This window comes from Benincasa hispida, chromosome 9 (assembly GCF_009727055.1).
Source record: "Benincasa hispida cultivar B227 chromosome 9, ASM972705v1, whole genome shotgun sequence".
Lineage (NCBI taxonomy): Eukaryota > Viridiplantae > Streptophyta > Magnoliopsida > Cucurbitales > Cucurbitaceae > Benincasa > Benincasa hispida.
In genome coordinates this window covers 14245374-14268917 of record NC_052357.1, presented here as the reverse complement: position 1 = coordinate 14268917, position 23544 = coordinate 14245374, and the positions used below count along the sequence as shown (strand labels likewise).

Sequence of the window (23544 nt, the reverse complement as noted above, 5' to 3'; positions counted from 1 at the left end):
ACATGGAAGTCTTTAGTATAAATTTATACTAATTTAGTTATTCTCGTTTTGATAAGTTCACAATCTTAAATTTATAATTTAACTTTAAATTATTTTATGTAAATTTATATAAATGTTCCATTATCTGGACATTGTGATGGGATTTAATACAACTACGATATATTGTCAAACTCAAAAAATGGATATTTTTAAGTTAGTAAGGCCTACTTAGGTTTGTTGGAATGCATTGAATATGGTACATGGCACTTCGAATGATCAAATGTACTATATAAACTCTTTAATCTAGAAGTGCAATTATTATATATTGTGTAACATCCTCTCTAATAAAACTCTTCTCTGCTCCGTGGATGAGTTAACACCTTGTCAGTAAACCACATAAATCTGTGTGTCGATCATCTCTAATCTTTTACATTTTCTCTATTCTTTATAATAGGATTGCCTTAAAAAAAAATATTTTTCAAAAATTCATTCTCATTTAAATATTTTGATTATAAAATAAAATATTAATAACTTTTAAAATTCATCTTAAGTAGTTGTCACACATTTCTATTTTTTTTCCCTAAAATGACTTATTTATTAAATTAAATAGTTGAAAAAGTATTAACAAACACACCCTAAATTTGTTTTGGATGTATGAAGGTAGACTACAAAGCAAAATTCCCCTCAATCCATTTTATTTCTTGAATTTGAATAAAACCAGTTCCATATTCAATACCAAACACGTCCTAGTTTTAGCACTTACCTGTTATTATTTTATTAATTTCATTGACTTACAAAATTGTTGCATTTTATAATGTTTGGGGAAGGTTTTTTTTTTTTTTTTTTTTTTTTTTTTTCTTCTTTATAATTGCAAGTGGTCAACTATATGTAATAATCTCTGATAACGTCACGTTATGATTTATTAACAAAACTAAATTATCTAAGGGGAAAAAACCACAATTAAAAAAAACGGGACAATTACAACTTTAATAAAATAATATATTGAAAATTGGGCGTATATCCCTACGTTTTACTTTTTTGTAAATATGACAAAAAATTTCTATATGAAAATTTGATTACTATCTGATTTCTATGTGATTGCTATCTGATTTCTATGTGATTGTTATGTGATTACTATGTGATTATCACACCTACAATTACTATGTGATTATCACACCTGCAATTATCAAAGTGGTGTATTTGAATATTTTTATTACCGATAAACTTATCTAGTTGAATTATTATTTTTTTCTGTCAATATGATCATAACTCAACTGAGATAAAGTATATACTCTCAACATGAAGTCAGCATTCAAATCTACTATGTGCACCATATATATGTATTCTAATTTTGTAATGATAATAGCACAACTAGTAAATAAAAAACATTATTAACAAGATAGATTAGCTCAAGGAGTTGTATAAATAAGTGTTGATAGCTGGTATTAAGAAAATTATCATTATTGGAATGTCTTGAATTTGTTTGTTGACGCTTCAAACAACCAAGTACATGAGTCTTGCATATTTATTCATTTATAATTATTTATGATTATGACCCTAGATTTAGAGTAGTACTCTATATAAACTCTCTAACCCTAAAGGCGCTCAGTGTGTATTCATAAAACATTCTCCCTCTATTCCATGGACGTAGCTAACACACTATTAATGAATTATGTATATCTATGTATCAATTTTTTTATGTTCTTTTATATTCTTTAGTTTCCAATTTCGTAACAATCATAAGCAATAATCTTTTGTAGCCTATTCATATTCCATACCCCATTCCCCATTTACTCGAAACTGAAAGAATGGTCGAAGGATTTCTCTTAAATGTTGCTGGGAAGATCTCCACAAAACTGGGTTCTCTAGTTTCTGAAGAACTTGGAATGCTATGGGGACTCAAGGATGATCTTACCGAACTTGAGAGTAAAGTTGCTACAATTCAGGCTGCACTTCATGATGCGAACAAGCGCCAAACAAGGTCATTTTTTGAAGGATCAGCTTGAAAAACTGGAAGATGTTCTTTGTGATGCAGATGATGTGCTCAATGCATTGTCTTGTGAGGCTCTCTGTCAAGAATCGATGACAAGAAGGAAAATTCAAAACAGGTTAGATCTTCTTCTCCAACTCTAACCAACTTACATTTAACTTTAGGATGGCACATCAAGTTAAGGAAATTAGGGAGAGGCTTGATTCTATTTATGCTGAAAAAAGGGATTTTCATTTGAATGAAAACATTGAACCTATCATACAACATAATTTGTCTCCTCAAATTGGGTTGGGAATTGGAAGGGATACTCACTCTTCTTTAAATGAAGAGGAAGTAATGGGTAGGGATTATGATAAGAGGTTCCTAAAAGACCTTTTAGGAGGGGATATGGATGTGGAAGGCAATGTTTCATTATTGCAATAGTTGGAATGGGTGGAAGGTAATGTTTCATTAATTATTTCATCTGGACCGCTGGCTGGCACGCGCACGTTTTGGGCTGGATGAAGAACAACGTTGCGATGCTGAGAGGCAGTAGCTTCAACTACTCGTTTTTCTACTGTGCATGCTTCAAATCTTTCTTCAATTTACAACCAAGTTTCAACTTTATTTATTCTAACAAATTTACAGATTCTTAATCCCACATTAAGACCTATAAACAAGGAACCAAATACAACATGATTAAAGAGAAATGTAATGTCAAGACGGTAATATATCCATATCAGCATCCATTTCATACAACTTATGAAAAATAACCACCAAGCTAAAATTAACGTAAATTGAGTGTTTTAAACATGCTCTGATACCAATTGTTAGAGTTAACATTCAACATGCGGAAGTAATTTGGATCTAAACACTCTAACTACATCAATTTTAGTGATTAAGCATGCATGATTCAATTTTTCATAATTTAGGGTTAGAGTAGGACAACATTTGAAGAATCCCTTAATTACTTCAATCCCTTGCAAATTTCTTCTTGAACACTTGATGTAGGCCATTATAAGGATTTCTCCACTATTTTCTTGGCCTTACATTAGATGGCGGAACCCAAATTGAGAGAAATTTGGATAGATTTTGGATTTGCTGAAGAAAAAATGCAAAATTTTAAAAACCACAAAAATTCATTCAATTTCAGAATTTGCATGAAGTTTTAATTTGTATTAAATCTTCAATTTTATAGAAAATCAACATGCAAATCAATTCCTTCTAGAGTTGACACACAATTTTCCACTAAATAAATTTAATTAGGGGTTGAAAATTGAAGAAGGTGGGAAACCTCACTTTCTTCCATTTTATTTTATTTGTCAAAATTAGATTAATTTAACCAAAATCAAATCAATTTAACAAAAATTACTTTTAGATTTGAATTTCGTATATTCAAATTTTGATAAAATTAATTTTAAATAAATAAATAATTAATTAATTTAATATCAAATATTAAATTAATAAAAGCATCTCATCAAAATATGAATACATATTCATATATTTGATATTTAAATAAAATTTAAATATTTTTAACTTTCCAAATTTGTTTAATTTGATAATTTTTATGTGTGATTTCTTTTATATATATATATACACATTAAGAAACACTAATATAATCTCATAATTTTTCAGACACTATATTAAGAAAAAAACTCTATAATTTCTCGAAAAGGAAGAAAAAATCTGTAATTAATATTAATTAAATAATTTAATTTTAAGCGGTACTTGAATTTATGAATGGAAAAGAAGTTAAAGCAATCGATCAAAGTCGTCGATGAATATGCAGAGAACGTGATTCAAACACGAAAGAGAAAACTCTCTATCGATGGCACAACCGCAAGCCGATAACCAAAGTTTCGATCTAATAACCATATTCATGAGGTTAAAAGATGAGCAAGGGTGGCCATTCTCTGACAAGTTTCTCATAGATATTTGTGTCAATTTTATACTTTCCAGAAGAGATACATCTTCCATAGCATTGAGTTGGTTCTTCTGATTGCTCGATCAAAATTTCGATGTAAAAGACAAAATTCTAGCAGAAATTTGCAGAATCATCGGCGAATGAGAAGAGGCCAAGACCAGAGAGCTTTGATTCAATTCGTTAGTATTCAAACCAAAGGAAATCAAGAAAATTGAGTATTTGCAAGCCACCATTTTCGAAGCCTTAAGATTGTTTCCATCCGTTCGATTAGATCACAAAGAGGTAACTAATAATTACTCATTCACATTAATATTTCGAAAGTAAATTTTAGAAATCTAATCAATTATTCGTTCGACTCAGGTTGTGGAGGACGATGTATTCCTAGACGGAACAATTATGAAGAAAGGAACAAAAATCATGTATGTAATATACGCGATGGGAAGAATGGAAGCAATTTGGGGGAAAGATTGTCGCGAATTCAAACCTGAGAGATGGATGAGAGATGGTTGATTCATGAGCGAATAGGCGTATTGATTCACCACCTTCAATGGCGGCCCTCAGCTTTGTCTCGAAAAGGATTTTGCGTACTATCAAATGATATATGTCACCACTTCAATCATCAATCGGTACCTAGTGGCGGTGGTGACGGACCATTTGGTGGAGCCGAAGCTTGCCCTAACTTTCTATATGAAGAACGGGTTGAAGGTCAATTTGATTAAACGAGAAGAGGGCAGATTCAGAAATACATGAAGTTAAATTAATTTAGCCCTAAAAAAAATCATAGAATGACCCAAAAAGCAAAAAAAAATCGATCTCTTTAAAAAAATTTTATTACCATTGATCTTTTATGTCATGTGAAATACCAAATTTATCCCCGAATTTAAAACCTCTTCTCAACCTGCCTACCTTCATCCTCCTTCAACGATTTCTTTAACGATTTAACATATGTATTCAATGCAACACCAACATTTCACCAGAACATTTATTCTCAACTAATATTACCAACAATATTGAACGTTATTGTTGGAACGTCATTCTCAATTATTCACTTTCAATCGAACTCCTCAACTTCTTCACCCATTGTTCTCTCGGAGTTTCAGTCCAACATTCTCATTTTCTATCGCTTTCATCTTCATTCAGTTCATTTTCTCTTTAGGTATAGAGCATCCACGTTCATCAGAACCAAAAACGAAAAAGAATGTAAGTGTTTACATAGTATTTTTCTTCCAAGATCGCTTTCATAAAGATAGAATATCACCCACCATAATGTAAGTGATTGTTTATATAATACTAAAGGATCACTTACATTAACATGAGTGATCGTTTGTAATTTGTTGGGCGATCTATTATAACTTGATGGGCAATCACTTACTTTAATAGTAATTCGAATCTAATTGTCAATTTTCTAATTGCATATCAACGATGGTAGTTCGCATCTTTGTACGATTTGGTGGAGAATGGCACTAGTCCAGAAAAAATTATGTCTGAGGTCACATGAAAGGTCTGAAGGTTTGAAATGATATAATGTGTAGTGAAGGAGTGAGTATCTTGCACCAATGACTAAATATTGATCTAGATATGTTTGATATACACATCAAATATTGTTACAATCTATTGATTCCAGCTCCCCCAATTGACATAGTTGATGATGAAGGCCTTAGCTTTTTTCTAGAAGGCAATGATGCATCCCGAATGTCATTTTTTGTATCAGATATACCTCATGAAAATCATATAGTTAACATAGATAATATGTATCAGCAGTGCAATCCAACAATTCAAACCATTCCAACCAGTCAAGTTTTGGGTTTGCAACCATTCCAACACATAATATTCTCACCATGTCTTCACTAGATGAAAATATTGAGCCATGTAACTTGGATAGAAGTGAAGCTTGGATTGGTCAACATCCAATCTAGATGTACTCCACAGTTTGATACTGACCATCTATGCGAACAATATTTAGGATCACAAATAATTCCAACACCTTCCATTCATGGTCCAACCCCACCTGCTTCCATCCAATAAGAGGAGTTGCGTTCAGTTCGAATGCATTCCACTATTCCAACTAGGGGTGAGCATGATAGACCAAAAAATCAAGTCGACCGACCGACCAATCGACTTTTACTTCTCGACAGTCGAGGTTGGTTTGAATATTTACTATACCGACCATAGTTAGTTCAGTGGTGTTTGGTCAGAAAAACAACTCCGACCGACCAATGATCATCCTTAATTCCAACCCAACCATTTATAGATATACTCGCACTATTAGAGGGCTCATCATATAACGACCTTATCACAATACCTCACGACTGTTTGAATGACGATGATGTAAAAGCTGGTGGCAAGTTCGAAACTTACATCATTAATAAGCTCCAGACTTGGTCAAAAGAAAATTTATACTACCAAACTACTCCTATCACTACAAAGACGTGGCAATAGTGGTAAGTACGAGGTCGAATCACAGAGAGGCACAAAATTAATTCTCTCTTAAATTAAATTTGACTGTGGAAAAATAGTAAAAATGGGGTTTTGGGTTTTGATTAATTTGAAAACATGCACAAAATTGAAATGCAACGGATAAATGTAAACAAGAATCAGTTCATCTAGTCCTCGGATCAAAATAAGCATTCATTATAATTTCAATCATCGTTTTCTGCCAATTAATTATACGTTTGAATTATGCATGCATAAGTACCGAATTTATGCGATTTAACTAGCCTCTACAAATGCCGGCAATTAACTAAATCGAAATCAATCAAGCGTACTAATTAATAATTAAGGTTGGAAAGACCATACCCTAACTAATCTACATGACTTTGCGGTCGCAATCTTCAAGCAAGCTGATGCCTTATTCCTTTGGATCGCAATTTTACTTTGTGCCATCGCATTTTTCCTACATAAAACAAGTAAATTAGCTGCTTTTATGCGATGGGCGCATGCGATCGCAATTCCTTTCAGTTTAGCGCTTTTGGACATGATATTGCTTATTTTACCGTCGCATTATTTCATTGTTTTACTTATTTGAGCTATAATAACTTGTATTTCTACCCGTTATCACACCCCCAAATTTAAAATAATGTTTGTCCTCAAGCATAAACTAAAGATTTTCTTTAAAAAATCAACCTCTTTTACCCTACCTAGACTTCTCAAGGTGCCTTATTCAAATTTCATGAACCAATACCTTCTTAATTTCTATCCTGGTCTCTTCCTAAAATAGTTCTAATATTTAGGGACCACAAGTTTAACCTTAAAAAAAAAAAAAATTACTCGTTTCTAGGACATCGCATGATTCATTTCAAACTTTCTCTAACCAGGGTGTTTCCAAGTGATTTTTATCCTTGCACGATTTAGATATTCTTTTTGTGATCTTGCACTAATCCAAGTGCCCAACATTCATTTTGGCTTGCCCCCACGAGTGTCATGCGAGCATCCAACTATGAGCTAGGCGCTCTTTCTCAGTCTAAACTCATGCCCATTTTTTTTTATTTGGCACCGAAGTTGCGATCACTTGGTTTATGCGTTGATCACGATTCCCCCTTTGTTTTGGCTTGCCCCCACAGGTGTTATGCGGACATCCAACTATGAGCGGGATCCGATCTCAATGTTATGAATTTTTTTTTTTTTGTTGAAATTTCTAAAAGTAGCAAGGTCGAAAATAAATACTAGCACCCGCAAATTTATACACAACAATGTCCTCTGCAAATAATCGGTTATCATTGAGTCGTCTGCAAAACAGAATAAGAGTTCAGATAAAAGATTGTGAAAAGAAAGGGTCATAGGAGAAAGCATTCATTCAAATTTTACTTCCATCCAGAAAAAAAAAAAGGGAGAATAATATCTCATTACTTCCTCCCTGTTTATAACTTAGACTCGTAAAGCAACCGAGGATGCTTCGTCTTGACATTTTCCTGCACATGAGAAAATTAAAGCAAATTAGATTTATGTTTTATTAAGAACATGAACTGGCTTATAAAGAAAACGAAGACTACAATATTCAGCTCAATGAAGCATTACCAACACAATGAACGAATAATTATGCATCCAAACCTAACTAAATACACAAAAAAAAAAAAAAAAAAAAAAATCTATTTGCTTTATTTTAGCCAAGTGACACACATATCACTGTTTCTCTAAGAAGATACCAACGATTCAAACATTAAAATTCTTTGCATTCATTATCCCTCCAAGTAGCACAACCAGAGAGGATCAACGTTCCACTCAACTAAACCAGAAAACTCCGGCTATTTGTTTTAAGTGCCACATGAATCGTTCCTATTCTAAGAAGACAGAAACATCAATTTACACATAAACGTTCTTCTCATTCAAAACATCTCCAATTGGCATATCTGATACAAAACCAAAGTCTGTAGCACCTTAAGTATAATTCAAATGTTGGCTCAGTAATTAAGGGAACAGTTTGTGGTAAATACAACCATGCATAGAGTTCATAACCACAAACATCAACCTCGGAGGGGAAAAGAAAGGGAAAATAAGCGCATCTAAGCGAAGGAAGAGAGAGAGAGTATGCAAAGCTAGAATCGTAGTGTTGAATTAAGATCGGAACACTTGAGTTTAATTGCAACCTCTTCATTCGTCTGTATATTAGTACCCGCAGATGGAATTGAAGTATTAAAATCTAGTTGTTGTAATAGAGTAGCATAATGAGAAACTGGAATGGAGAAAAACCAAACGAACCAAGATAGATCTCCCCGAAGGAGCCGCTACCGATCTTCTGGCCAAGTCGAAACTTATTGCCGACACGAAGTTCCATCCAGGAAGGAAAAAGAAGAATAGAAGCATAGAAATGGAAGATGATTAGGAGAAGTTGAACATAGAATTGAGGGAATTGAGGGCAAATAATTCAAAATTCAGCGCCATGTCGATACTGAGACGAGGAATCGGAGGTTCATCGATTAAGAAAGAAATGAAAGAAAGCGAGAAATTGCAATTAGAGATCTAGGGCAGGGCAAGGCAGGAATTTTGGTTATTATTTCTTTGGTCACTCCATAGAGCGGCTAGGGTTGGGTAGGTTAAAAGCTTAAAGAAAGGTATGTTTTACTTGAAAGGGAAACATAATTCCCAAAATTATAATCAATTTGACTATTCTTTCATAATAAAAATAAATAAATATCACTTGCACATAGCCTATCGTTTAGCTACCACACCCATCGTTTACCTCCATCGTTTAGCACTGACGCCTTATCGTCTAACGCATCTGCCTATCGCTTAACATCATCGCCCAGCGTCTGCGTCTATTGCCCAACGCCCATCGCTTAGTATTCCGCCTATCGTATAGCGCGTCTGCTCATCGTTTAGCGTAGCATGGCTATTGTCTAGCACTATCGTCCAGCTTCTACGCTTATCGTCTAGCGCTTTCACTGATTGTGCAGTACTTTTCCTATTGTATAGCCCGATCGTCTAGCGTGTCACTCCTCATGTTTAATGCCTGCGCGCATCTTCACAGATCGTCTAATGCATCCGCCTATCATTAACGTCATCGCCTAGTGCCTACGTCTATCGCCAACGCCCATCGCTTAGTATTCCGCCTATCGTGTAGCGCGTCTGCTCATCGTTTAGCTCAGCACGGCCTATCGTCTAGTGCTATCATCTAGCTTCTATGCTTAACTTCTAGTGTTATCGTCCAAATTTTACACTTATCATCTAGCGCATTCACTGATCGTGTAGTACCTTGCCTATCGTATAACCCGATTGTCTAGCACGTCACTCCTCATCGTTTAATGTCGTGCGCATCTTCAATCATCTAATGCATCCGTCTATCGCTTAACGTCATCACCCAGTGTCTGCATCTATCGTTCAACGCCCATCGCTTAGTATTCCGCCTATCGTGTAGCGCGTCTGCTCATCGTTTAGCGCAGCACGACTATCGTCTGCTCATCATTTAGCGCAACGCGTCTGCTTATTACAAATGCATATTTTTCTCAAAGGTTTCTACTAACCTTTGATAAAAGTAAGTATTTCCAAAGGTATTTTAACAACCTTTGATAAATGTTAATATATATTTTTTATTAAAATAAATCTCATCTTTAATAATTTTATTAAGAATAAATTTTTTCACAGGTTTTCTGAAATCCTTTGATAAATTTAATAACATTGTTATATTTCTCAAAGGTGTTTTTATTACCTTCAATAAAAACTACATATTTCTCAAAGGTTTTTCCAATACCTTCAATAAATGTATATCTTTTTCAAAGGTTTTTTATAGCTTCCGATAAAAAATTGTCGAAATAGCTTAATTTTCTTGTAGTGAATTAATTAGGGAATATAAATTAAAACAATAAACTACAATAACAACGTTATTTTTTACCTCCCAAAATCAAGAAGTAAAAACCATGTGAGTATAATCAAAAGTACTTCTGTTATTTCAATAGATAAATTTAAAAAAATAATTAAAAAAAAAAAGTGATCTATCGAGTTTAGTTGGTGTAGCAAATTTGGAGGAAGGCTCAACAGAGGTGAAATTGGAATGAAGGGGTTCAATATTTGTCATTTGTAACTATTGATACCACAATTTTAGCTTTCATTAAAAATGTGTTTGGGATTTATAAGAATAAAAAATAAAAAAATGTTTTGGTCTTTGAGCTGATCAAATAATAATGTTACACTACCACTCTGTGTGATGCTTTTTCTTTTGTTTGTCTCTTTTTTTTTTCCAAAGGTAAATCAACTTTAAAAAAGAAAAAGGCAGTGCATGTACATATGATCCCACAGTGATTGGAAAAAAGATGAATGAAGAATAAAAATGAAAAAACAAAAGGAAATAAAAAATCAATATTGCAATAAAGTTGAAATAATTAATGATTGTATTTCACCTAACTAACCAAATAGAGAAATAATAAGGATACGAGATGTATTACAAAACCTAATCAAGGTTTATTGCTAATTTAAAACATTGAAAACTAGCAATGAAGACATTGCATTTAAATATGGTTGTTTGCTTCTAATTAAAGATAAGCATGAATCGAGTTAGTTTAAAATCTAAAATATTGACTTTATTTTTATTCTTTTACAAATGTCTTATATCCTTTAAAGGCCGAAATGAATTTTCTAATCCAAATAAAAATTGGGGATATGAACCACATCCTTACGTGGTCATTAACTCACATTCGGATACCAACTGAATTACGCTCGCTTGAAATAACCTACCATATGTTTGGAAATATGGAGGCAAAGTTAAGGAGGTAGACATCCTTCTTTATTAATTCCTTGACCTTCTTGGCTGAATTGACCACATTTTGCTTTCATTCAAATTATCTTTCATCTCTTTTTGAATATCTAGTAGAAATTAAGTAAGCTGAAAATTAAATAAACAAACATATAACACCAACAAATTTTAACATGGAAAACTTCCTTAAATTGAGGAGTAAAAAATCATGTTACCGTAGTCAAAATCTCCACTATCAATAATAACATGTACACAACAACTAATATATCTCTTTTTTTTAGCACGAAATTGGAGAATATATAAAGAGGGATCGGGAGGTGCACTCGGATATCTCAACTAGGTTAACATATATTTAGCACCCTCAACATATCCCAAACCCAATAGAAATTTATTCCACAAAGAGAAATATTGGAATTTATTGTTTGGACCTTATCAGCAGTGTTCACCTCACCATAGAGAGCTGACCAAAAGAAGAGCTTACACTTCTTCAGAATGAAAGTCTTCCATAGCTTAAACTGCACTCTTTCATTAAATTTTATTTTGGATAATTCTCTTTAGTTCGTCCCTCCACAAGCAGCTGCTATTCTCCTCTCTATTTAAGCAAGGTGCAAAGTACTGTAAGATTCCAAAAAACAATCTCAATTTCAATGGTAAAGATTAAACAACAAGTAATGTGTACAATGAACACCAAAGCCCAAAATCATTATATCCCAAATTGGTAATTAGTTCTATAAATGTCTACATAATAATCAGTTGAAATCAATTTTATCAATATTATATTACCCATTATGTTATTCTCTGTTCAATTTTCTTCCAAAGTATTTTGAAGCAGTCTTCTCAGATAAAAATCGGTAACATTAGAGATTCATCTACAGTTATACAATCACTACCATCAAAATCAGTAAAAAGATTTAATGACATAAGAAAACAACCATGTATGGTATGATGGTGCATATATGACATATATACTTCATATACAGTTGTAGCCTGTACAAAGAGAAAAGTAAAAGATATTAAAATGGAAGTATTGCTTTCTCAAAGAGTAATATCTACATAAAACTAATGAGAGAATTGATTTGCATACCTTTTTGGAAGTCAATAATGAGTGTAGTAAATTCGTAGGTCGGGGATATGGGCAATCTTAGGCCAATCTTCTCCGGTGTCTTCCTTGCAGCTTTTTTCCAATATGGGACATTCGACAATGTCTAAGCATTTTAAATTAGGGATGTGTCGAATCCCTTCTGGTAGCGAAGCTAGATTTCGACAAGAATCAATCCCCAATCGTGTGAGTGAGTTGAGGTTGCCAATTCCATGTGGTAGCGAAGTTAGCTTTTCACAATTACGAATATATAATTCTGTGAGTGAGGTGAGGTTACCAATCCATTCTGGTAGGCTCTTCAAATTTTCACAAGAATCTAAAGAAAGATGTTGAAGAGGTTTCATATAATGTTGCCAACACTCGGGCAAGTACTCCAAATTACTCACAAAGACGAGATGTAGAGAGGTGAGGTTTTCATAATCTTTCCATGGTACAACATCCAACTCATCATCTGACAGACCAATTCGCAATGCCTTCAAATTAGGTGCATGGAAAGACTTCAACACATGCAGAGGAGAAGAATCATTAATAGTTAATTCAAAAGGGTAAGGAAATATTATAGGAGTTGTACCCTTGCACCATCTCACCAACTTAGGCATCTTCGAAATCCGTAATTCCTCGAGGGATGGAAAAAATGTTGATGAAGAAACATAATCATCATTGTTGACATCAATAATGTACTCGACGTTGGGTAAGTAATCAAGCTCAAGATGCTTGAGACTAGGAAACTGATCGAATCGGGGGAGATGTTGCAATCTATTACAATGAGAAAAACATATAGTGACAAGACAACCGAGGAAATTAGAGGATATTCAATTACATAACTTCAATCCACCGTAGTTATGAATAGATATCTTTTGAAGATTTGAATGTGGTTGTAAGCAATCTAAAACACTTTCGTAGATCACATCGTCCAACTCAAAACTTGTAAGTTCATTATGTGCACCTTGTTTCCACCAATCTAATTTCAACTCTTGAAGACCTGACGTTAGTTGCAAGAATTTACCCTTCGTTTCTCCATCAATACTTGTACAAAATTTCAATCCTTGAATACTTAATATTCCTTTCAACTTGATAAGTCCACCCAACTCCTTTAATTCACAGCCCTTATTCTTTTCTAACACAAACTGATTTATTGTTTGAAGATTAGTTAGCTCACCTAACCCTTCTAGCATATGAGTGAGACTAAAACATTCTCTCAAATCAAGATGCTTAAGGTTGATCAATCTTTTAGTATCTTCCAGCAATTCTTTTAAATTTATACACCGAAAAAGGATAAGTGTTTCCAAATTATTTAATTGAGTAATAAAGTCAGGAAGGAATACTATACTTGTATTGTCTGTAAGATCAAGTTGCCTAAGATTGCTCCAATCTTTTACAACTTTGGGAAATTCTATCCTACAACTTTGAAGGATAAGTATTTCCAACTTACACAATTCAGTAATAGAATCGGGAAGAGATTCTAATTTAAAATTATCTGAAAGATCCAAATGCTTAAGGTTAATCAAGTTTTCTACACTGGATAAATTTACTAAATGATCACAGCATTTAATGATAAATGTTTCTAAATGATACAACTTCGTAATAGAATCTGGAAGATATGTAATTCTCCCCACAATCCTCAAATATCTCAAATGTTTCAACTTACCAATAAACTCCAAATTATTTGTATTTAAGCCAAAACTTAAGTCTAATGCTCACAATGCTCGCAATCGAGAAATATTATGAAAGATTTCTTCCAAATTCGATGGGGAATCAACAGCACAATTTCGAATAAAAAGTGTCCTCAAATATGTCGCCTTAGATAATGGTTCCATAAGTTGATTTTCATGACAATATTCTTCCAATGAAAAGTGACGAGTTCTTTTATCGATGACATTTCTGATCAATCCACACACACATTCATTATTCATTATCGAACAAGCCATATCATGCATCAAATCGTGCATCTTACATGCTTTTATGTCTCCCAAATCATTTTTTACAACCTCTTGAAAAAATGACCTTGATAATAACTCCATGAAATAATCATCACCAATATCAATGAGGTTATCATCTTTATTACCATTTGATTGAATGAAACCTTGTGCTCTCTATAGTAATATAAGTTCATCCTTTTGAATTTCATGATCTTTGGGGAACAAAGCACAATAGAGGAAACATTGCTTCAAATTAGTTGGGAGATACTTATAGCTGAGCTCAAGAATGAATTTTATTTCCTTTAGATCATTATATCCTTGTTCCAAAATTTGGTAAAGTTCCTTATCCTTAAAAGACAACCAAAATCTTTCTGATTTGTTATTTTTTAAAAGTCCTCCAATGGTTCTTATTACGAGAGGAACACCATTTAACCTTGATACAATCTCCTTGCCGATTTGGACCAAATTTGAATCCTTTTCATCAAGCTCCTCTTGATTGTCTGAATATCCTTCCAAACCTGTCATCTTTTGAAACAATAACCAAGAATTGGGTGCATTCAAAATTCGTAAAGAATGGACGAAAGTAGAGTCAAAAGTTTTAGCAACTTGTTCACTGCGTGTTGTGATCAAAATCCTACTACCCTTTGCACCACACATCAACAATCTTTTCAGATGTAACCATTCCTCTGTTTTCTCATTCCACACATCATCCATAACAAGCAAATATTTCTTTCCATCAATTTGTTTTCTAAGCTCACTTTGTAATGAATCTATTTGTAGGAATGATTCAGGCTTCTTCCCAGTTGCAGACTCTATTATCTTTTGGATAATAACTTTCAGATCAAATTCTTCGGAAACACACACCCATAACTTCAACTGAAACCCATTCTTAGTCATATTGTGATGGGTATAAATAGATTGAGCAAGGGTAGTCTTTCCCAATCCTCCCATTCCAATAATGGAAACTACTGCAATATTCTCTTTGGTGTTGGAATTTAGTAGAAGATCTATGACTGCTTCATTGTCATTACTCCTACCAATCACTTCCTCTTCAAGTATAAAAGAGTGAGTCTCCCGTCTCTTTCTCAACCCTTCGTCTTCCCTTTTCTCTATCACATGCTTACAAAAGCTAAATTGATTTTTATCATCATTAATAGCTTGTAACCTCTGCCTAATTTCCTTGAATCTGTGACATATTTTCCAACTAAATTTAAATTTGGAGAAGAGGGTACATACTTGTTTTCTCTTTCTTCGGTCTTTGGCTAGAACTTGCCTTCTCAAGGTTTCATAAGACGACTTGTCGATCAAGTCATCAATCTCGTACAAAACATCCTTAAGCTTTAAAACCCAATCATTCACTTGACTGTTCTTGGACTGCTGCTCCTCTGCGTCGTGAAGCACAGATTGAATGGCAGAAAGAGTGTCTTCGAGTTTGTCAAGGTCATCCTTGACACGCCACAGCGATCCAAACTCTCGGAGTAGGGAAGAGCCCAGTTTGAATATGATGTCTGCAGTAACGTTGAAGAGAATAGCTTCAGCCATGGTGGATGACAAAGGAGGGAGCTTTGGAAGCAGGCTGCTCAATAGTTTAGAGGTGATGAACAAGTGTGTGATGTGAGTTTGGGTAAATGTAAGATAAAGCTGAAGACTTTGGTTGTCGTCTATTACTATTCTGTAATACAAAAGTCTCGATCCTTGGTCGTTGGGTCGATAGTACAAGTATTATGATAGTTGAGTTACACTCGTGATCAAAATTTTAAATATCTTATATTCTCTATATATATTATTCATGATGATGATAGATTTTGTAATTGCAATGCATGCCCATTACAAATCATTTAATTTGCTATTACTTTAATTAATTAAATAGAGTATAAATATATAATTTCAATTGAATTTTTGAAACCCTCCCATTCTTATTTTAATTCAACCCGAGAAAGCAAAATTGAAGAAACAATTCATAGTTTTAATTAAGATTAAAATAAATTTATTGGAGAAACCTATACACTTATTATTGAATGACAAAATTTACCACCAAATTAATAGAGAAAATGTTTATAATGAAAGGGTAAAATAGAAACAAAAAGTTCTCCACATGATGTCTTTTATATATACTATAGATGCACATATAGATATGAAAGGAGTCCTAAGAATTAATTTTTTTCGAATTCCTAAATTTATAAAATGATTTTATTTGTCACAAAATTTATAATTTTAGAATTTTAGAGAAATCTATTAAGTCCAAGATTTTTTTTTTAAAAAAAATAAAACAATATAAAAGATCTAAACCTAAATAGTATTTATACCTACAAGTTAGAAAATCACTCCAATATTCATGTGAAAATAATTCTAAAATAGAAAAAGTAATTAACAAAAAGACAATAAAAAAGCCAAAATATTAGGATTTTCAGTGAACTCTTCAAATTAAAGAGACTTGTTTATATATTTGTAATAAAAAAGATAAATGGTAAAAGTAAATTTATGTATGATTCTGTAGGACTTTAAATTATGGTAATTGTTTTAATGGGCAAAACTTCTGAAAATATTTTCAATTATAGTAAAATGTCGGTGTTTATTAGTAATAGACTTCGATAGACATCTACCAGTGGCCGATAGACCGCAATAATCATCTAAGACATTGATAGATGGTGACATTTTGCTATATTTATAAATAAATTGGTTTATTTCCTTTATTTGAAAATAACTCTTGAAATTATGAAAACCTTAAACACAAGTTTTTAAATATTTGATTAAAATACTAATTTGGTCTCTATACTTTTGAACTTAAATTATAATTTTTGTGAAAAATAAAACAATTGTCCATTTATAATGGGGCTATTTAATGTGAAATTACCTAATATATAGGTATGACCATCAATTAAAATGGTCAAATGAAAATCAAAACTTTCTCCCTTTAACCTGTTTTGGATCGTATAAATTATTTTCTTTCAAAATTTTTACCTTATGTTGTAAAATTGAGGTGTAAGTGCGAGTTTAACTAAGCATTCTCATTATCATCCATGGTTGAATGATCAAGTAGTTTTCTCTTTAAAAAAATTTAATTAAGCATTCTTATTTTCATCCATGGTTGAATGATCAAGTAGTTTTCTCTTAAAAAAAAGCATCAAGTGGAGTGAAGACGTGTAGTGTGTTTGGACTGATATTTATTTATTTAATTTGAAGGTAAAGAGAATATATACTACAAATTTTGCTTTCCTAATAAAAAAAAATTATTTTCAAATAAAGAAAAATAGGTCAACTTACAAATATAATAAAATATTATTGTCTATCAGTGATTTTTTATGATAGACATCTATCGTGGTCTATCAATATCTATTGGTGTCAATGATAGATGTCCATCGCAGTCCATTACTGATAGACAATGACATTTTACTATAAACTTGAAAATATATTTAGTAATTTTATTATTTAGAACAATTACTTTAATAAAAGTTATTTCAAATACACTTCAAAAGTGTTTCAAAAATCATTTTGAGTGGTTGTCCAACACTTCAATTTTTTTCAAAATGACTTATTTAAAATTTAAACATTTGTAAAGTTAAGTGTTTGTTTGGCTTGACTAGAGATTTTTTTTTTAAAAAAAAAAGTTATTTTATTTAAACTTTTTTGATAAAAAAATGGTTTAAAATACATTTTAAAAGTGTTTCAAACGCTATTTTTAGTTATTGTTAAAATTTTAATTTTATTTATCAAAATGACTTATTTTCAAAATTAAACACTAAAAAGTTAAATCAAACACATCCTAAACAAAACAGAACCTTAAAATCTCTTAGAAATTTATTGTTTCCTCATTCATGGTTAATATTTATTGCAAGGTAAATAGAATACTGCAAATTTATTTAAAAAGAAAAAAGAAAAAAAATACTACAATTTGAAATTTGAGCTTTCATAAAAAAATGTGTTGGATGCAAAAACTTTTGGTCTATTAAATAAAAGAATAACCTTGTACTGCCTACTTTGTGAGATACTTTTTTCTCTCTTTTTAATTCTTTTAGATTTTCTTTCTTATCCTTTAAAATACAGGTGTAAGTGTCACTGAAATGACCTTTTTAAACTTGTTCTTGAAAAATCAGAAACTGAAATGGCCATTTTAAAATATTAAACATGCACTTATTTATTTATTAAAAAAAAAAACTCAAGATAGTATTTATACCAAATGACAACTACAACTAAGGCTCCTCATAAAAAAATGATGGGAAAAATATATTTCCAGATCAAAAGCAACCCAATAGGATGCCGAAGTTGCAGAAGAATAGGCGGTTTTGTTGTCTTGAACTACTAATTACGAGGGAAGTCTACAATTGAACCCATCCAGGTGTATTCCTCACCTTCTCCAAATGCCCAGCATCTTCCAGCTCCTATTTGACATGTCTTTTTCCCACACTATCAACGCAACCCTACATCATCACAATCCAGGGTGTCTTCCTCTTCCTTTAGCCAACACATAGCTCTCATATTTGCATGTCTTCTTGTGCATCCACCTTATTTGATTAAGGCTTAAGATTCCTCCCCAACAAGCCACATGTCCGGATGACGACCTTGAATGCATCCATCCAATCTCATATGCGTTCATCCAACTTCATATGCATTCATCCTATAAACCCCGAACTCTAGGTTTCCTAGATAAGCATGTTTAGCCAAAGAAATGTTATATTATATATTTTTTAAGTAGTAATTCATGTTTATTTATAGGAATTATGATGGAAGGGAAGGAAAAACATATTAAATAAGGAGTAACATGGCAGTTAACCCTTGAACTCTGGAGGTGATGGGAAGTTTTTAGAAGAAGAACTTCAAAAGCATAGTTTCAACAATTGACATGAGCAAATTTAGTGAAATTGGTGTCATTCGAGAGAGAATCTAGTTTCGAGGTTGTCTTACTGGAGGAAGATTGCCCAAGGAGAAGAATAAGAAGTGAAGAAAGGTTAGAGGAGGCAGAATCTTGGGTTAATCAGAGCTCAAGGTGAAGATTGAAAGTTCCAAGCCAAACTGTGAGGAACTTTTGGCTGAAATTTTAAGGTAAGAAATTTAACTCAATTCTAAACAAGTTTGTAGAAAGAAGTTTCTTGAAAATAGCTCTGAATTTTGAGTTATGAATTTTTTGAAGTTATAACAGAGAATCGGTGCATAAGCAGACAGCTGCTTGGGAAGAACAAACAAATAGTTCACCGTGAGAGTTATAGCGAGATATGAGGATGAGGATCTCGTTTATAAAGGAAATCTCACTGATCTTGCTCTAGAAGGGAATCTCGCTAGGAATTGAGCTAAGTATCGCTGGTAAGGTGAGTATCGTTAAGATGAAAGTTTGCCAGGAAAAGCTTGATCTCGCTCTAGAGGATCTCGCTGACCTCGCTCATGGGGATCTCGCCAGTAAAGCTGTCTTTGTTGATGAAAGTTCCTTTAATAAATGAATTAATTGAGGTATTTTACTAAGAATTCCAAGTAGTTTAACCGGGAATTATATCCTTTCAGGCTAAGAAGAGCTAGGAGGGGCGTATAAACCATTAAGAGCTTGATGAGCAGTGAGTGACTAAGTGAATTAATGTCTCCTGTACTTATGCATATAAGATTAAGTCAGTTACAGTGACATGAATGATGAATTTATACTCCTTCAAACAACAAATGGTTGGAGAATAACTTAACACATGTTTTCCGGCTTGTATATGTGTAGCATAGGCCAAGGTATGTAATGTAGTCATTACAAAAGTTAAGTTCTAATGTTGAAATATGCTTCCTAGAGGAAGGCTATAAGAAAATGAGTTCTTGTGTAGATAGTAGGCAATGAAACTTAACTTGATGTTATAAAATACCCCGGTACCGAAGGACATTTGATAAGTACCTGACCAATTTGATTCCGAAGAACATTTGAGAAGGTATCTTAGTAGCTCGATACTGAAGGACAGGTTTGAAAAGGTATCTAAGTGGAAGTACCTAAGGTATGACGATATTTAGTATGGCCACGTGCACGTAAGCAGTTCTAAATGAGTGGCCAAAGTATGGGTCTCTTGGTCGGTAATAAACGTTGGGAGCTAGAGCATTTAGGCTCATTCTCAACTAGGAAATAATGATGTTTGATGATATCTAAGAATGGTTTAAAGCTACATTTAGAGACAATTTCTTGTGATGCTCATTAGTATATTTACATCAAGACTTCATAAACTTTCATCACCTTGTTATTATCTGATATCGAATATTTACTTCTTTAGCTGTTCAAAAAAAAAAAAAAAGCGATCATGTTGAACGATTGTGGTGAAAGATTTTGTTAACTCTATTTTTTTAATATTATTTGACCCTCTCAATGATTTTCTTGCAACGATCAAGGTACACGATTGCAGAAGCGCTACATGAAGATGCAACTACTTTATTTCGTCACTGCAATCCAAAGGAAGTAGATCGCCGCAAAGCAGGATGCGTCAACAAATAATGCGGGCGACAACGCAAATTTGGGGGTTGTATTTTTCTTTCACTTTATTCCAAATTATGCACTATCGCATCGCATTTTAATTTTGAAATTTTATCACCGCATCCTCTTTGATTACCGTAATTATTTAACATTGATAAATTTAGTAAGTCACCGCATGCTTTCTCTTTGTCAATTATGATTTCAATGATGAAACGTATGCTTCTATTTTTTTCGTATATATTAGAGTCAACTTAATTTTAGGACAGTCACCTCATGAAATATTTCTAGAAGTTAGTGGTCTGCTAGCTTTCTTTCAAACTGACTCTTTACATTGCTTCCTAAGAACATCGCATGACTTCTTTCAATCTATTGGCAATGAGGACATTGGCGCATTTTAAATTTGGGGCTGAGGTATTTATTTTCGACCTTGCTATTTTTAGCTCTATAAAAATAAAATAAAAATAAAAAAGAGGGAAAATTTTGAGAATAACAACTCCACTATCAACGCAATGGGGAAACCCATGTTGATAAGAGTTAAGTTGTGAAGGGCACTTACCCATAGTTGAATGTCCGCATGACACACGTGGAGGTAAGCCAAAACGAAAGTAAGTCGCTAGGATCAACGTATAAATAAATGACCGCAAATCCACTGCCAAGTAGGTATGAGTTTAGTCTGAGAAAGAGCGTCTTGCTCGTTGTTGGATGTCCGCATGACACACGTGGGGGCAAGCCAAAACGAAGGCGAGGCACTTGGATCAGTGCAAGGTTAGAAAAAAAAATAACAATGTCAAAAATATGCAAGGATAAAAACAGTTAACTTTGGTATTTTTATGCAGAATATGCGTTAACGCAAGGCTAGAAAGTGCGATCACAAGAAATCAACGATCGAGCGCAGTGTTATCGCAAGGCTTTACGGTGATTTGTGCTCGCAAACATCTGCTCAAGAAGGATTGCCGCATAGAGCCGACGCAACTTGGTGGGTGCATTTGGGTGAAAAGCATAATTAATCACGATGGGACAGAAAGCTGACGACGGTCGAGTCCGAATTAAGTTGACAAGCCACTAACGATAACAAGTACACTCAGCTTTTCGATGACAAATTTTTGACGCATCAGTCAGAGAATTAAAGCCATCCCATCTGTGTAATCATAAGAGAGAAGCCGTCTTTCACCCCGAAGCTCTATAAATACCAAAGGCAACCTTCAGCAAAGGAGTTTGGATACTTAGATAATTTTCTCCATAGTTAGAATAGCCTTGTTCTTAGATTTTCTTTAATTTTAAGGCGAAAGCGAGAGAAGAAAGATTGTATCGATAGATCGTTCCGGTGAACTTGGGAGAGTGTCAGAAGTGTCGAGATCAGAGAGAGGGCCAGCTCCTGCGGAAGCAGGAATATCTTTTGAACAGAATAGAGTTGACAATGTAAAAGACTTGGTAAGCAAAGGATTGTTGCCAGGCTCTCTATCCTTATCTTCCATTGTCATTTTGTACTTAACTTCATCTATAGAAATGGAATTTACTTCTTTATATCTGTTCACTCTCTGTTTATTACGCATAAGTAGCTAAATCTGTCGAATGGGTTGAAAAGCACTTAGCTAGCATAATTGGGGATCTTCACTCTATGCGATTATCTTGTATTATGTATGCATCATTCGTCCACTAGAGATACTCGGAAGGGTAGTCTAAGGACAGGATCTAGGTTTGAAAAAGTCAGGTTAGAATCTAGGCTCGGGAGAGTCAGATTAGAACGCATAATCAAGAGATAGGAGCTTAGGAATAAGCAATGTTTGCTATTAACGCGTCGCATGCATCCTAGAGATAGGATATGATTGTGTGCGGTCACCTTTTCTTTGTGTGCATCTTGCATCATCGCATAGTAAAAGAGTAGAGACTTAGGAATAAGCTCTATGAAGATTATTTCATTCAACACATGTGTCCTAGGACTAGGAGCACTGCATTTGCATTGGAAAATGACTTTCTATCGCATGAGTATAGCATGATCGCATAGTTTAACACATTCCTGGGAAATGCTAGCTAAGGACCTTCTCAACCCATTCCTCCGCATACTCAGTGTATCTATCGCATAATCGATCTTTTCTCAAACTCGCCGCATACATTTATTTTTATATCGCAAACAACAACCCAAACAACTATTTGATTTATTTGGTCACCGCAAAGTCTTCTTAGAAATTATCATCGTATACTGTTTTCCCTAGTCCTTGAGTTTGACCATGGACTTACCAAGAAACTTGTTGCTCAACACATTTCCATCACCGCATCTCATTCCATTATTTCATCATATAAAATAACGCATCAGGATCATCTCTATTTGATCGAATGGGGGAGTTGTAAGCCTTTCCAGTCTCCTCCCCCACTTCCCCTCATGACGATCAAAATGTGCAAGGGTAGTCTTTCTGGGGTCATCCCTAGTTGATCAAATAAGGGAGTTGTAAGCCCTTCCAGGTTTCTCCCATGACGATCAAAAGATACAATTGGTAGACCTTTTCGGGGTCGTCCATAGATGATCGAATGGGAGAGTTGTAAACCTTTCTAGGGCCCTTCCCATGAGGATCAGGAAGCACGAGCACGAGCGACGATACTATGGGTAGAACTTTTTCGGGGTCGTCCCTAGGTGATCAAACAGGAGAGTTGTAAGCCTTTCCAGGGCCCCTCCCATGATGATCAAGAAGCACGAGCATGAGTAACAATACAATGGGTAGACCTTTCTGGGGTCATCCCTAGGTAATTGAATGGGAAAATTGTAAGCCTTTTCGGGACCCTTCCCATGACGATCAGGAAGCACGAGCACGATCGACGATACAATAGGTAGACCTTTTCGGGGTCGTCCTTAGGTGATCGAATGGGAGAGCTGTGATTTTCGGGGGCCCTCCCATGACGATTAGGAAGCAGGAGCAAGAGCGGCGATACAATAGGTAGACCTTTTCGGGGTCGTCCTTAGGTGATCGAATGGGAGAGCTGTGATTTTCGGGGGCCCTCCCATGACGATTAGGAAGCAGGAGCAAGAGCGGCGATACAATAGGTAGACCTTT

At 33.9% G+C, this 23544-nt stretch overlaps 2 protein-coding genes and 1 pseudogene across 5 annotated transcripts; 1 reads left to right on the top strand and 2 right to left on the bottom strand.

Moving 5' to 3' along the window:
- Positions 1 to 1787: 1787 nt before the first annotated feature.
- LOC120084555 lies at positions 1788 to 4633 on the top strand (annotated as a pseudogene).
- A 6631-nt stretch (positions 4634 to 11264) lies between these two features.
- On the bottom strand, positions 11265 to 15816 carry LOC120086216 (putative disease resistance protein RGA3). 4 transcript variants are annotated; one of them, XM_039042752.1, is made up of 3 exons: positions 12140 to 15816; positions 11988 to 12042; positions 11265 to 11670 (listed from the first exon to the last, which is right to left on the bottom strand). In XM_039042752.1, the coding sequence occupies exon 1, from the start codon at positions 15613 to 15615 to the stop codon at positions 14248 to 14250; it is 1368 nt and encodes a 455-aa protein (XP_038898680.1). In that variant the 5' UTR covers positions 15616 to 15816; the 3' UTR covers positions 11265 to 11670; positions 11988 to 12042; positions 12140 to 14247. The 4 variants fall into 4 exon arrangements, with proteins under 4 accessions (XP_038898680.1, XP_038898681.1, XP_038898679.1 ...); XM_039042753.1 differs by having other exon boundaries at positions 11265 to 11647; XM_039042751.1 differs by having other exon boundaries at positions 11265 to 12042.
- LOC120084554 (disease resistance protein RGA2-like) lies at positions 12151 to 13329 on the bottom strand. The gene is made up of 2 exons (XM_039040353.1): positions 12980 to 13329; positions 12151 to 12910 (listed from the first exon to the last, which is right to left on the bottom strand). The coding sequence occupies exons 1-2, from the start codon at positions 13327 to 13329 to the stop codon at positions 12151 to 12153; spliced, it is 1110 nt and encodes a 369-aa protein (XP_038896281.1).
- Positions 15817 to 23544: the final 7728 nt, after the last annotated feature.

Coding starts and splice junctions, on each gene's coding strand:
- LOC120086216 (XM_039042751.1), bottom strand. CDS start 15,615: ATGGCTGAAGCTATTCTCTTCAACGTTACTGCAGACATCATATTCAAA.
- LOC120084554 (XM_039040353.1), bottom strand. CDS start 13,329: ATGCTAGAAGGGTTAGGTGAGCTAACTAATCTTCAAACAATAAATCAG. Junction 12,911..12,979: donor CATAACTACGGTGGATTGAA/GTTATGTAATTG, acceptor TCATTGTAATAG/ATTGCAACATCTCCCCCGAT.